Below are 12983 nucleotides of genomic sequence, written 5' to 3'. Positions count from 1 at the left end.
GGCGTCACCAACACCCTGCAGTGTGATGGAGGGAAAACTCTCTGTTTAGGTAAAATATGTTTCTGTGGTTCTGCAGGAGGAAGAATTCTGACGTGGCTCCATCAACAGACTCCAGCAGGACGGAGAAATGCCTGAAGACCAGGAGAGCAAAGCTCCAGGTTCCTCCACCTGCTCCTGTCTGGAAGTGGATCACTGAGATGAGGTTCATCAGCTCATCCTCAACACTGAGGACGGTCCAGCAGGACCCTGCAGAACCAGACCGAAGGTCCTGACTCCATCCAGGGGATTTTTCCTGGAGCAGAATCTGTAGGATCTGTTCTCCCAGGAAACACTGAAGACTGGAGTCACATGACCTCCTTATCATTGACCTGTGCTTATTGTTGTTGTTGTTCCTGGTAAATAAAAGAAAGAACTGTACAACTTTTAAAATCATGTCATTTTTTAAACCTTCCTGATGTTTCCACTTATTTTTGCTTTTATTCTTGAAGGTTCTGTTGAAGTTTAATACATTTTCCTTGAACTCCTAACATTTTTTGTTAGACATCTGTTTAGGATTAATATCTCTCTTTGCTTAATAGTGTAACACACTGATGTATTTACTGACGACAGAACTGAATAGTGATAATTATGTGTTTAACTATATAATGTTTATTAGACTCATGTAAATCAGTGCAACATGAAGACCAGAGCAGACGGATGACAAAAGGCACACAGGTATGACAGGCAGTAAAACCAAGTGAAATAATTGTGTTTATAGAAATGTCTGATCAGCTGCTTTAACTATTTAAACACTAATTGAAAAGCTGTATAGGAGGGCAGGTAGGCTAGAAGTAAGAGTAACTCTGTATTACACACAGCATTTATGAGACAGAATAGGTACAAGCTGTTTTGCCACATTTTTCTGTGTAGATCATCCTGTATTGTCATTTTAACCTTTTCCAATATTTAATGCAGCAACTTGCTTTATAAACTTGTTCCACAACAACTACTCTCTTCCACTAATACTTCCTGATCACTGGCCGCTATAAACACTCATCTTATGTTGCTCTTTGATCAATGTTTTAATGGATGAATGAATGAAAACTATAAGATATTGGCGTTGTAGGCACACGATGAAGTCATCAAGTCCGCATGTTCCAATTGTGCATTAACTTCGATGCATTCTCGCCTCGCCAAAAGTCTGGACTCGAAGTCTGACTAACAGGTGTGTACTCTCCAAGTCCACGAGTGCACACTCGCAGACTAAGAATTGAGAAACGGCCTTAGTCAGCTTGGATGTTGGGTTTCGAAGTAACCATTGTTCCCACATTCTCTGCATGTATCCCCTTTCGCTGGGATTACTGCTGTAGTAGCATTCCATTAACGCTCTGTTCTCCGACCTGCTCCACGAGTGTCTTGTTCCAGTAGCCAATTTGTCATCAGTGTGCCCTGGTTCCACAACAACTGACGCGGACCTTGTTGACCCTGGCGACGTCCGAGTCAGTAAGACTCTGTCATTTATGGTTTCGCTCATGCTGAGGTGTGGACATGTATGTGTTCAGGGCCTTGTCCAAGGGCCCAGCTGGATTACCATACGCCCTGGCTGGGATTCGAACCCCCCGACCTTGAATTGAATTTTGGGGTTAAAATTGTAACATACACGGCCAAACGTGTTTAGGACTTTGTGTACGGGTTAATTAACAAAGCAGTGATGACTTTTTGGTTGCTAACTGGTAGGGGAAATATCAAAAATTAATTTAAAACAAAGGATTCTGCATAATGTAATAAGATGTGTTCGCTATCTGCAGGGGCAGTGACCCCTTGTGGACGTAGTCCTTTGTTTCCCCAGGGGTTATGAGGTGAGCAGCTGGCTGGAGCACAAATAATAGTCTGCAAATGAACGGATCAGTGTTTAAGAACCGCCCTCTTCAGTTGGCAAACTGATTAAAATGCAATGAGCAGAGAGCAGGTACGTTTTTCTGAAGCCGTCTTGATATTTTGGAATGTTTTTACTTTCACAGTTACGAAGTGACTTTATTTAATATAAACCAGAAAATACATGGAGGCGCTTATTTATTTATTGTTATTAGATAAAGGCATGTACAACATGGCGGGAGCTGCAGGGCCAACGATTAGGCTGGGCATCCGGGGCACTTGCCTAGGGCGCCGAGCCATAGGGGGGCGCTTGATGAGGCTGTGAGGCGCACCGCCCAGGGTGCGCCGCTGTGACGGCCGTTTGAGCAGCGCACTGCTTGGTTCGCTCACTTGCGCCCCTTGACAACTATTGCTGACCGCGACCCCCGCCCCCCCCCCCCCCCCCCCCCCCCCCCCGCTCAACAACTGTCGCAGCCCGACTCTCTGTGACACTACCACGGGGCGCTTGTGTCAGGCTTGCCCAGGGTGCCTGAGAAGCCCTGAAGAAGTATGATGTTTAGAAGAGGTAAGTTTTTTGTTTTATGTCCACTTCATTACGTCCAAAAGTAGTTACATCCTGCAAACATTTTTCTCACTTGCTACTTGCTATTGCGAATTCTGAACGCATTCTCTACTAAACAATCGGCCGTAGCACCGGAGATTAGCTCCGTCCGTGTCTCACTCGGACCCCATAGCTGCCCGAACGGGATGCCCAACTAAGAATTACATTATATACACTTTTGTACTCAATTTCGTGTCCCTGTTACATCCAAAAAAATGTGTCTCTTCTGTACTACATAACTCTATATAAATCCAAAAAGTAAGAGGGTTATCTTTTTAACAATATTTTTTCATCCTATAAAGTCATAGCTTCAAAAATAGCGAAGAAACTTTGTGAAAATCAACAATTTAAAACTTGGCCTTTTTGTAACAAAATGGTACAGTTCAGTGTGGAGTGAGCCATGTTTAAATTATATCGAACTTATATCTGTTATTACTAGAGGTGTCCCCGACTAAGAATTTCCATAGTCGAATCTGATTCGTCCGATTCTGCCAATAGTCGACTGATAGTCGAATCTATCATCTTGTTTGGCGGAGCGGGGGGAGCGGGGGAGTCGGAGCAGCGCAGCACAATGCACACGGAGCGTCGGGGTGCCTATACCCACAGCCGGCCCTGATTGCACTAATAATAATAAAAAATACAAATAATTAAAAAAAAAACACAAAAAAAAAACAGCGCAGCCAGGTAAAACAACACTTATTTTTTCCTACACACTGAAACACAGACTGGAACAAAGTGTAGGTAACGCTAAACATCAAACAAATGAAGTACAGTTCAAATGACCAGAACCAAACCCTCTTCTAACTCTTCTAACCCTCTTCTCTAAATGTCATTTATTTATATCTATAATCTCTGCAGATATGCTCACATTTTTTGGCTAAACAGTTTCTCACATTATCTGCTCAAATTAAATGAAACAGGCTTAATTGCACTGTGTCGGTCCGTTTCGCAGCGCAACATCCATGCAAAAACAAACACTAAATTAAATAGAATTAGCCTTTTAGATAAATAAAAATAATAATATAATAATAACCTAAAATATTACAATTAAACGAAATAAAAGTCAGCATTAAAAATGAGAATTGAGTAACAGAACCGTCTTTTATTAGCCCAATTATCTGGCTACTTACCCGTTTAATGTGGAAAGCCATGTTGTTGTGAAGTGATATGAAAGGACACAATTTGCATTTGACTTTTTTTGGATCATCTTTGACTTGGTCTGAAGTTCTGTTTTTTTCCGACATTGTAATGCTACGTTCACACCGGACGCGTTGCAAGCTTCAGAGGCGTCACTGACGCCTCAAAGTTGACACGTGTGAAGTGTGGAATTCGACGCGTGTTCAAATTACACACGAAGCTTGCAACGCTGGCGACGCGCGGGAGTGGGAGGAGCTTGTGTCCTGTCTTCATGTTGACAATGGCGGAATCGGTGCCGAAATCGATCTGCTAAAGCTGATGTCACTTTAGCTCTAAACTCTTCAAATGTATAACTATATCAAGATTTTTTTTTTTAATTAGGCGTCAAAGTGGTCGTTTAGAGCCCGAGTGTGACGTTTGTTTGTCCGAATACCAACTGTTTATGATTTTCTTCGGGCGAATTCGGCAAAATGTAAGCCAGCCGCAGTGAGCGGCTCCAGCACGGAGGTGTCAGAGAAGCAGGGAGAGAAGCAGAGCACACATGAACCCTGGACCCGCCACGGGGGCCCCCCGCCACGGCCACGGCGCCGTGGCGGGGGCCACGGCGCCGTGGCGGGCTGTTACCCCGACCCAGCGGTCCAGCCTCCGACCGGCTTTGGCGGCGGGCGACGCGGATCACACCGTCGGCCGCCCCCGCCTCTCCGAGCCCAGCGGTCCTACAGAGCGGGCCCGCCGCTGGGTGAGACCGCGCGTCTCGGTCCTGCTGCGGGTCGCCGAGGAGCCGGTCGGAGAGGCGGGGGCGGCCGACGGTGTGATCCGCGTCGCCCGCCGCCAAAGCCAGTCGGAGGCTGGGCCGCTGGGTCGGGGGAACAGCCCACCACGGCGCCGTGGCGGTGGGCCCCCGTGGCGGGTCCAGTGTTCGTGTGTGCCCGCCGGCGAGCGCAGAGTTTCTCACACCCTCCAGGGCCGGACCCAGATCACGGGGCCAGCGTGAGGATGAGGTTCGCTTTTGGCGGTACTTCCGCCTCTCCCGGGCCCAGTTTGAAGAGCTTCTGGCCTGCATCAGCGCTCAGAGTGCTCGTCTGTGATTGGATGACGCGCGCGTTGACGCTTCGAAAGTTCAATTTTCCCAACTTCAGGCGTTGACGCCTGCAACGCGTGACGTGCGTGACGCGCTTCGCCAACGCTCGAAAAGCTCGGAAAGCGACGCTCGAAAAGCGCCTGATGCGCGTCAGGTCCGTTGAAGCTCGTCCACCATAGACTTTGAATGTAAAAGCGACGCCCGTGACGCTTGCAAAGCGTCCGGTGTGAACGCACCATAAGACTTTTAAAGTTCAGCCAAATCACCACTGAGATGCTGCTCTGTGCAAAATGGGATTGTGCCACTCACCATGGTGGTTGATTCACAGACACTAAATAGATAGAATATTGAATAAAACTACAAGTTAAGTAAATTTTTCCACAGTGTATTTGATAGGCTAACATGTATATCAAATAGGCTTTATATCATGTTTATTTGGGGAAAAAAACCAAGCAATTCTATGTAGAATCAGTCATTCAGCACCCCCATACAGCTGTAATGGAATGGTCCTCGTTTAATAACCACATTTTTTCGATGCTTCGACTGCGTTATTGGTAGTCGAATCAGGCCCCTTCTAACGAATCGTCGAATCGTCGACTATCTGAGGACACCCCTAGTTATTACTGTACATATGTCTGTTACTGTACATACGTATCTGTCTCAAGTGTTTATTTAACTTATATCTGTTATACATATCTGTCCGTCTTAAACACATATCTTAATTATCTCTTTGTATCTGCTAATGTATATCTTCATATCTGTTATTTATTTCATTACATCTGTCTTAGATCTTTATGTAAATTGCATTTAATTTATATCTGTCAGTTTATATCTATTACTTAATTATATCTGGCTTAAATTTGTATTTAAATTATATATATATATATATATATATATATATATATATATATATATATACATATATATATATGTATGTGTGTGTATATATATATATATATATATATATATATATATATATATATATATATATATATATATATATATATATGTATTTAATATTTAGTTGTGTCGGTCAGTATATTTCTGTTATTTAATTATATCTATCCTAATTTTACATACAAATTATATTTAACTTTTTCTTGGATGGTTGGGATTTGTATTTTTCTTCGTTTTTTGCTGCTGCAACCCTGCAATTTCTCCATGCGGAACAAATAAAGGATTTTCAATTCAATACAGCTTACAAAATTTCTTCAAATACCAGAAACCAAGTTATCAAGTAATATATTGCAGGAAATAACCTTTTTTTAATTTAGCTTTATTCCTTTTTTTAAAATGGGGGAATAAAACCTTTTATTTCACAGCTAGGGCATGAGAAGCTCCCATTCTGTAGACCTCATTAGTGGGATCAAAACTAAAGTGAAATACTCCTTAAGTTAACTTTCAAATTGTACACTTATTTCCTTGATAGTACATTTTTCAGTTTTCATCCTTTTTCCTGCTTTAAAGTAGTGGGTCGACAGGTTACGGCTACTACTAAGGCTCAACAGGGGGCGGTAGAGCGCGGGCCTCACCGTGCGGTCCTACAGTGCTCCGGTCCTGGTCCGGGTCCGGGTCCGGGTCCAGTCACTGCTCAGGATTGGACCGGGTTCACGTGAGGGAAGCCCCGCAGACAGCATGAAGAAGACGGATCAGTTCCAGCCGCGGGACGTCGTTACAAACCAAACCTCCGGTAAGAAAAGCCAGATTGACTGATCGTGAGCTAGCTAGCCGCTAGCCGCTAGCCGCTAGTCGCTAGCCACTAGCCGCTAGCCGCTAGCCGCTAGTCGCTTGCCACTAGCCGCTAGCCGTTAGCCGCTAGTCGCTAGCCGCTAGCCACGAGCCGCTAGCCGCTAGCCGCTAGCCGCTAGCCGCTAGCCGTTAGCCGCTAGCCGGGCGCTGCAGAGGCTTCCTTTCACTCGGTTCACATTTCACATTCATCCCAGAGCTCCTCCTGGACGGTTTACAGCCTAAACATCAAGTTAATCTCTTATTTTTGCTCTGTTAAAAGAAGAACAGGGTTTCTTTCACTCTCAGTTTACCAGATTGGTCAACTTTTTCAACTATTGAGGTATTTTGCCTTTGCATGCACTGATTTGGTACATAAGTAATTTGATATTATTTGGGTTATGAGTAAAATGGTCATTTTAGCAGGTTTAAGTTCATGCAGATGTGATGGGAAATGAATATCCAGTGCAACTTTGTACTATTTTTTCCCAAACCAGTGTTGTATTTTAGTCTCACTATTTTTGTTTCACAATAATATTAATTAAATGCACTTTTTTCATGTTTCAATCATGAAGCATATGTTAAAAGGGGTACTGTGCTGAGTAGTTTTATGAACGGAGTTACAGAAATCAAGTTTATTTTAATTTTACCCCTGAAGTTTCACTAAAAAGGACTTATGTTTTTTCTGTTTTCCCTAATTTCTGTGAAGTTACAGTGTTGACAGCTTGTATTAAATGTACAAAGTTTGAAAAGTTTGAAATAACGAAAGGAAATCTTTGAGAGTTAGGGTGAGCTCTTCTTCAAAGGTCATGTGCTGCATGCACAGCACACTCAGGACAGAACAGCAGCTGCAAGGTGAGGAGGCAGGTGTCAAATTACAAAAATTTGATACTGTAGGGATGGGAGCCTTAAAGCGACAAAGGTCTTGATTCATGAAGAGAATGAAGTAAGTGTGAGAGGGAGAGGAGGCTGTGAAAGAGAGTCATGTGAATGAGTGTGGCAAGATGTGAGCAGTGTTTCTTTCATGTGCAGATCAATCCAATATTTCCATTAAATTGATCTTGACAGGAGATCTGCTTGGTTTTCTGCATTTTATTTCACATGTAATGTATTAAACAGTACATGTGGTGTTAAATTGCAAAAATTCTTTATTCAGGGAGGGGGTTTAAGATGCAAAGGTCAAGTCACAGAAGAAAGTATTTTAATCTGTGAAGGTGAAACCAGAGAAGTGTCTAAAAAAACCCAGTTTCAGTTGATTCTGAAATTTCATTCTTAGTAGACTGAAGGCACAACTGAAGCTACAGAACAATGAGTCTGGTGTCAAATTACATGCCCTTGAGACTGCAGGGAGGAGGTAGTTTAAGGAACTCTACAAAAGTCACTATGGACAGGGCCTCTGTCACTCAGGACAGAACTGAAGCTTCAATGTGAGGCTGATGTCCAATTACAAGAAGCGGAAGGTTCAAAGGCCTGGTTTCAGATCATGTGAATGGATCTGCAGTAAGAAGAGCAATATTAAGAGAGACAAGTCAAAATGTGGAATGACGTGCAGTATATAAAGCCAGTCAATGTAAATTCAAGCAGTAAACTGTTCATTGCCCATACCATCAGTGAGAACAAGCTCAAGGTGCCCAGTGTCCACATCTACTTGAATGTTAAAGGCAGCCACTGCAATATCTGAATCTGAGCTCAATGGGAGAGAAGATCTGAGAATTTAGAGTGTGGAGCTGGAGGACGGTGCATGACCACAAACAATCTTCTGTGTGTTCCAGCTGGAGTTCATAAGGTTCACAGGATTTCTGCTTGGTTTTGGTCCTGGGGCTGATAAATGAGATTTTCTCCTCCACCTCAGCCAGTTACTCCAGGAATATGATCCCTGATATGAATAATGGAGGGTGTTCCTCCCCCCTGGGACCAGGCTTCAGGGACAGCTTTCACTCCAGAGGCCTAGATTAACCTGCTTATCCAGCTAACTTCAGGGTTAACTTGCTTTTATCTTCTAGAGCTAACTTCAGGGTGAACCGCATTTTTCCCTATCCAGCTAACTTCAGAATTAACCTGGTCCTCTCCAGCTAATTTGAGGATTATTAGGCAGTTAGCAGTATGGTCCTCATTAAACATGTCTTGCTGTCCTTGTGTGTTCTAGTGTTACCTGCTGACGTCCAGCAGGTATTGGTGGTTAAAGAGGAGATTCCTTGGAGCCCCAGTGTGGATCAGGAGGACCTGGAGCTGGGCCACATAAAGGAGGAATTGGAGGAGGAGGTCCCTGGCAGGCTCCCTTTCACTGTGGTTACTGTGAAGAGTGAAGACGACGAGGAGGAGGAAGAAGCAAACCTTCCAGGCAGCAGCTCCAGTAAACTGAAAAGAGGAGCAAAAGCTGGGACCAATCCAGACGGCTCTGAGACTGAAGTCAGTCTGCATGATGGTGAGGAGGAGGAGGAGGAGGAATGGCAGGAGCCTTCATCAGATCCTGGGCCTCACAGTAAGAACCAGCTGAAGCAGGGCGAAGTGGGAATCAAACCCTTCAGCTGCCCACAATGCCGCCGGCTTTACACCCACAAACGGTCGCTCATCAAACACTTGAAGACTCATTCGGAGAAAAGCGTGGCAAAGGAGAAAAAGTTCAAAGCAAACACGCAACAAGGGGAGAAAATCTTCAGCTGTAAAGTTTGTGGACAAAGTTTTAACAGAGAGCCGCATCTGAAGACACACATGAGAGTTCACACAGGTGAGAAGCCCTTCACCTGCAGCGAGTGTGGGAAGAGCTTCAGCCAGCAGAGCAACCTCACCACACACACCAGAGTGCACACCGGGGAGAAGCCCTTCTCCTGCCACGTCTGTGGCAAGAGCTTCGGGGGCCCGGGGACCCTCAACCGACACATGAAGGTCCACACGGGCGAGAAGCCCTTCGAGTGTGGCTTCTGCAGCAAGCGCTTCAACCTGAACACGCACCTGAAGAGACACCTGCTCGTCCACACGGGCGAGAAGCCGTTTGGCTGCCACGTGTGTGAGAAGATCTTCACGCAGCAGGTGGACCTGAAGAGACACATGAGGATCCACACGGGCGAGAGGCCGTACGGCTGCGACGTCTGCGGGAAGAGGTTCAACAGCAAGTCCAACCTGAAGAGGCATGCCGCTGTGCACGGCCCCGTGCACACGGAGCCCAGGCGCTTTGTTGTTGGAATCATCATGAAGAGTTAATGGTGCAAATTGACTTGCACTGTTTTGTGTGGCTACACCTGTTGTCTTGTTTTTTTCTGCTGCATACATTAAATGATCTTAGACAGTCTTGATGTGTTGGTTACACTCAGCAGGACTCAGGTCTCATGACCAACAAAAACCACCTTCTGTCAACATTTACAGTTTACTACACGTGACCGGGACTTCAAACAAATGTGCAACCGGTCACGTAACGTCACAGATCAGTGATCTTTTTCTCTTGCAGTTGCGCTCTATGACCACTAGATGGCTCTGTCTCCATTGAAATACAGTCCCTCATAGTCCCATTAAATCAAAGCTGTTCCAGCAGTTATCAGACAAAAACTTTTATTCTGTCATCAACCACTGACACAGGCTGCATGTCCAGGTCCACTGTTTCAGCTGAGAAGCTGCTGATATGCTCACTACGAGTTTTACAACATTTCTTTGATTTTTGTCTGTAAAATCCTGCATGCTAACCTGTGAACCGCTAGCGGTAGCAATAAATATTAGCTAGCGGCAGCAGCAGCATCTCTCCCTCCAACCTGTTGGGCTGTTCAATGGTAACTGGTCTCTGCTGTTGTAAACCACCTTTTTCAGACTGGGCCTCCACCCAGCAGTTTTTTCCACACAGCACTCCTTGTTAGCTGCCATCATGTCTCCGAATCAAATTAAATGCAGCTCTTCATGTGGGCTTTTTTTTTTAATCACGTAACATTACACCATGTATCTGTTCTGTATGAGGATATAACTGCACTACAGGGAACATTTGTCTGACACTTTCATGAAACATCACCCCAAAAAACATGATATATATCAGAGAAAAAAGAACTAGGAGGAGTAAAATAACATGTACACAGTTATAGATTTTTCTAAACAATTTTAATTTGTCATCTGTGTACCTGTTTACATGTGTAGACGTTGACACCTCTATTTTGTATGGCTTTCTCCAAACGGGGGTCACTCTGGGGAACACAGCCTCCACCCTGTAAATCAGGGGTGGGCAATCCTGGTCCTGGAGGGCCACAGACCTGCATGTTTTCCATGTCTCCCTGCTTCAACACACCTGAATCGAATCAACATTCATGGCCAAGTCCAGCAGAAAGCCAGATAACGAGCCTCATTGCAATCAGCTGTGTTGAAGCAGGGAGACATGGAAAACATGCAGGGCTGCAGCCCTCCAGGACCAGGGTTCCCCACCCCTGCTGTAAATGATAAAAACAGCATCAACAAGTCACATTCACCCATTCACACACAAATGGTGAGCTGAAGAAGTGTGACACTCTTTGCAGACTCACAAAGCCAGGAACTCAGATTCTTTACATTAGAAACTTTTTTGGGTCAGAGAGGGGTCTGTTAACCACTGAAATGCTTCCAGGTTTCAGAAAACAGATTTGATTCCCCTCCGTGTCTTACCCAAGGATGCTCAGATGTGTCGGCGGTCATGGCAGAGGATAGAACCAGCAACCTTAGAGACGGCCCCTCAACTGCTCCCCCCCATAGTCTCACCACCAGGTGTCAGCAGTGAGCAACTCTTTCCAATCAGAATGTCCAGAATCTCCTGTCAATACAAATCAAACGAGCATTATTCATGTTAAAAAAAATAAAGTGCTTCACATTGATGAAAAGAAAAAAAATCTGTATTAAAATAGAGCAGCACACACAGTTGCATCCTTGGGAAACTCCACCATTGGGGCCGTCCACACCGGGAGAAGTCGTAGGTTGTGACCATCAGACACAGGTATAAAACGGTATAAAATATTGACATAATACAAATCTTCCAGCCATCGATTTGTGTCTCCCCGCCTCATGTGAATACCCTTTTCCCCACTTATACAGCTGTGTTTAGTGTTTTTGTTGGTTATTGTCATATACCGTTTTACTGCTAATAAGACTGATGAAGCATAATATCACAACAGTGTTGTTGAAAAAAATGCTAGAAGTGGGGAAAAGGGTACTCACGTGAGGCACACATCGATGGCTGGGAGATTTAACTCGGCAGTCCATGTGCACATGCGCAGTCAACGTCTCGACGAGGATTACATAATGGAGGCACATTTCGACAGAACATCGGCTCAGCTCCCTCTTCACCACAGCGGACCGATACGGACCGCATCACTGCAGCCGCTGCACCCATCCGCCTGTCAATCTCATGCTCCAATCTTCCCCCACTCATGAACAAGACCCCAAGATACTTCAAGGTCAAGGTCAAGGTTTATTTCTATAGCACATTTAAAATGCAGAAAACTGCCCAAAGTGCTGCACATATTGATAACACCATAAAAAAAGAAAAAAAAACTCCTCCACTTGAGCCAGGTTCTCTCCATCGACCTGGAGGGGGCAGACCACCTTCTTCCAGTCAGGAAGCAGTCACCAGTAAAAAAAAAAAAAAAAAAAAATCACCAGTTATTAAATTCTGTAATATTCATAATGTATAGTAAAAGTTCTGAAAATTCACTGATAACAAAGAGGAGAGTAATTGTTGGTCTGGACCATGTTAGAGTAATGGGGGGGGGGGGGGGGTGGGGGGGATCTGGACCCTGTCAGAGCAAGGATTCCAAAAGTGTGCTGCGCAAGAAGAAAAATGTAATGGCGGTCTGGTGAAATTATACAATTAGTGTTAATTTTTTAAGTGAGATTTTCCATACAATAAAACTGTCCTTTGTAATCCCTTTTATTTTAAATTAAAAATTATTCGCTTTTGACAGATGTAGAAGACAGCTGCTGTCTTCTACGCACCACAGAATAAGTGCACCAACTCGTTTCATTCCTTCCTTTAAAACTGCTGAACTGGCTGAAACTGGGAAAACTGTCAAGGGCTCTGCCGGACGAAGTTGATTGTCAAGAAGGAGGAGACGGACCAAGAGATAGCCAGTATTTCGAGGCAACAGAGACAAAGAGAAGAACAGCAGTGCAGCGGTTGTGAACCCGGGAAACAACCAGGACACCAGAAACTGGAGGTACCTTCCCGTGGGTACTGGCTGGTTGGCTGCTAGCCAGCAAGCTCAGCTGCACCTTCACCATCTGACAGCTCCGTACCGGACTTAACCCACACCTGCAGGTCACAAAAACTGAAACACTGATTGCTGACCTGAGGGAGGATGTCCGCCGGCTGTCAGTGGACCTCAGGGAGAAAAACGCTCTGCTGGTGGAGACCCAGGCAGTGGCCCACGAGCAATCCCTCATAATAGCGTCATTCTCGGTCATGGCTGATCCAGCACCCCGGGCCCCCTCCTGCTCCACGCTGGTTCAGGGCAAACGATAGCCAAAGTCCACCGCGGTTCTGCCTCCATTTCCCATCTCGAACCAGGTCCTGGCCCCGGCACAGCACCATGACGACAGCAAAGACTGGCGTCTAGCCTCCAGGTCCGCTGCTGGTGTGCCACC

General features: G+C 45.1%; 1 protein-coding gene across 1 annotated transcript; it reads left to right on the top strand.

Moving 5' to 3' along the window:
* Positions 1 to 6194: 6194 nt before the first annotated feature.
* Positions 6195 to 9687, top strand: LOC115385530 (gastrula zinc finger protein XlCGF8.2DB-like). Its single transcript, XM_030087596.1, has 2 exons — positions 6195 to 6363; positions 8545 to 9687. The coding sequence occupies exons 1-2, from the start codon at positions 6309 to 6311 to the stop codon at positions 9597 to 9599; spliced, it is 1110 nt and encodes a 369-aa protein (XP_029943456.1). The 5' UTR covers positions 6195 to 6308; the 3' UTR covers positions 9600 to 9687.
* Positions 9688 to 12983: the final 3296 nt, after the last annotated feature.

The sequence above is a fragment of the Salarias fasciatus genome, unplaced genomic scaffold, assembly GCF_902148845.1.
Source record: "Salarias fasciatus unplaced genomic scaffold, fSalaFa1.1, whole genome shotgun sequence".
Taxonomy (NCBI): domain Eukaryota; kingdom Metazoa; phylum Chordata; class Actinopteri; order Blenniiformes; family Blenniidae; genus Salarias; species Salarias fasciatus.
This window is presented reverse-complemented; position numbering and strand designations above follow the sequence as displayed.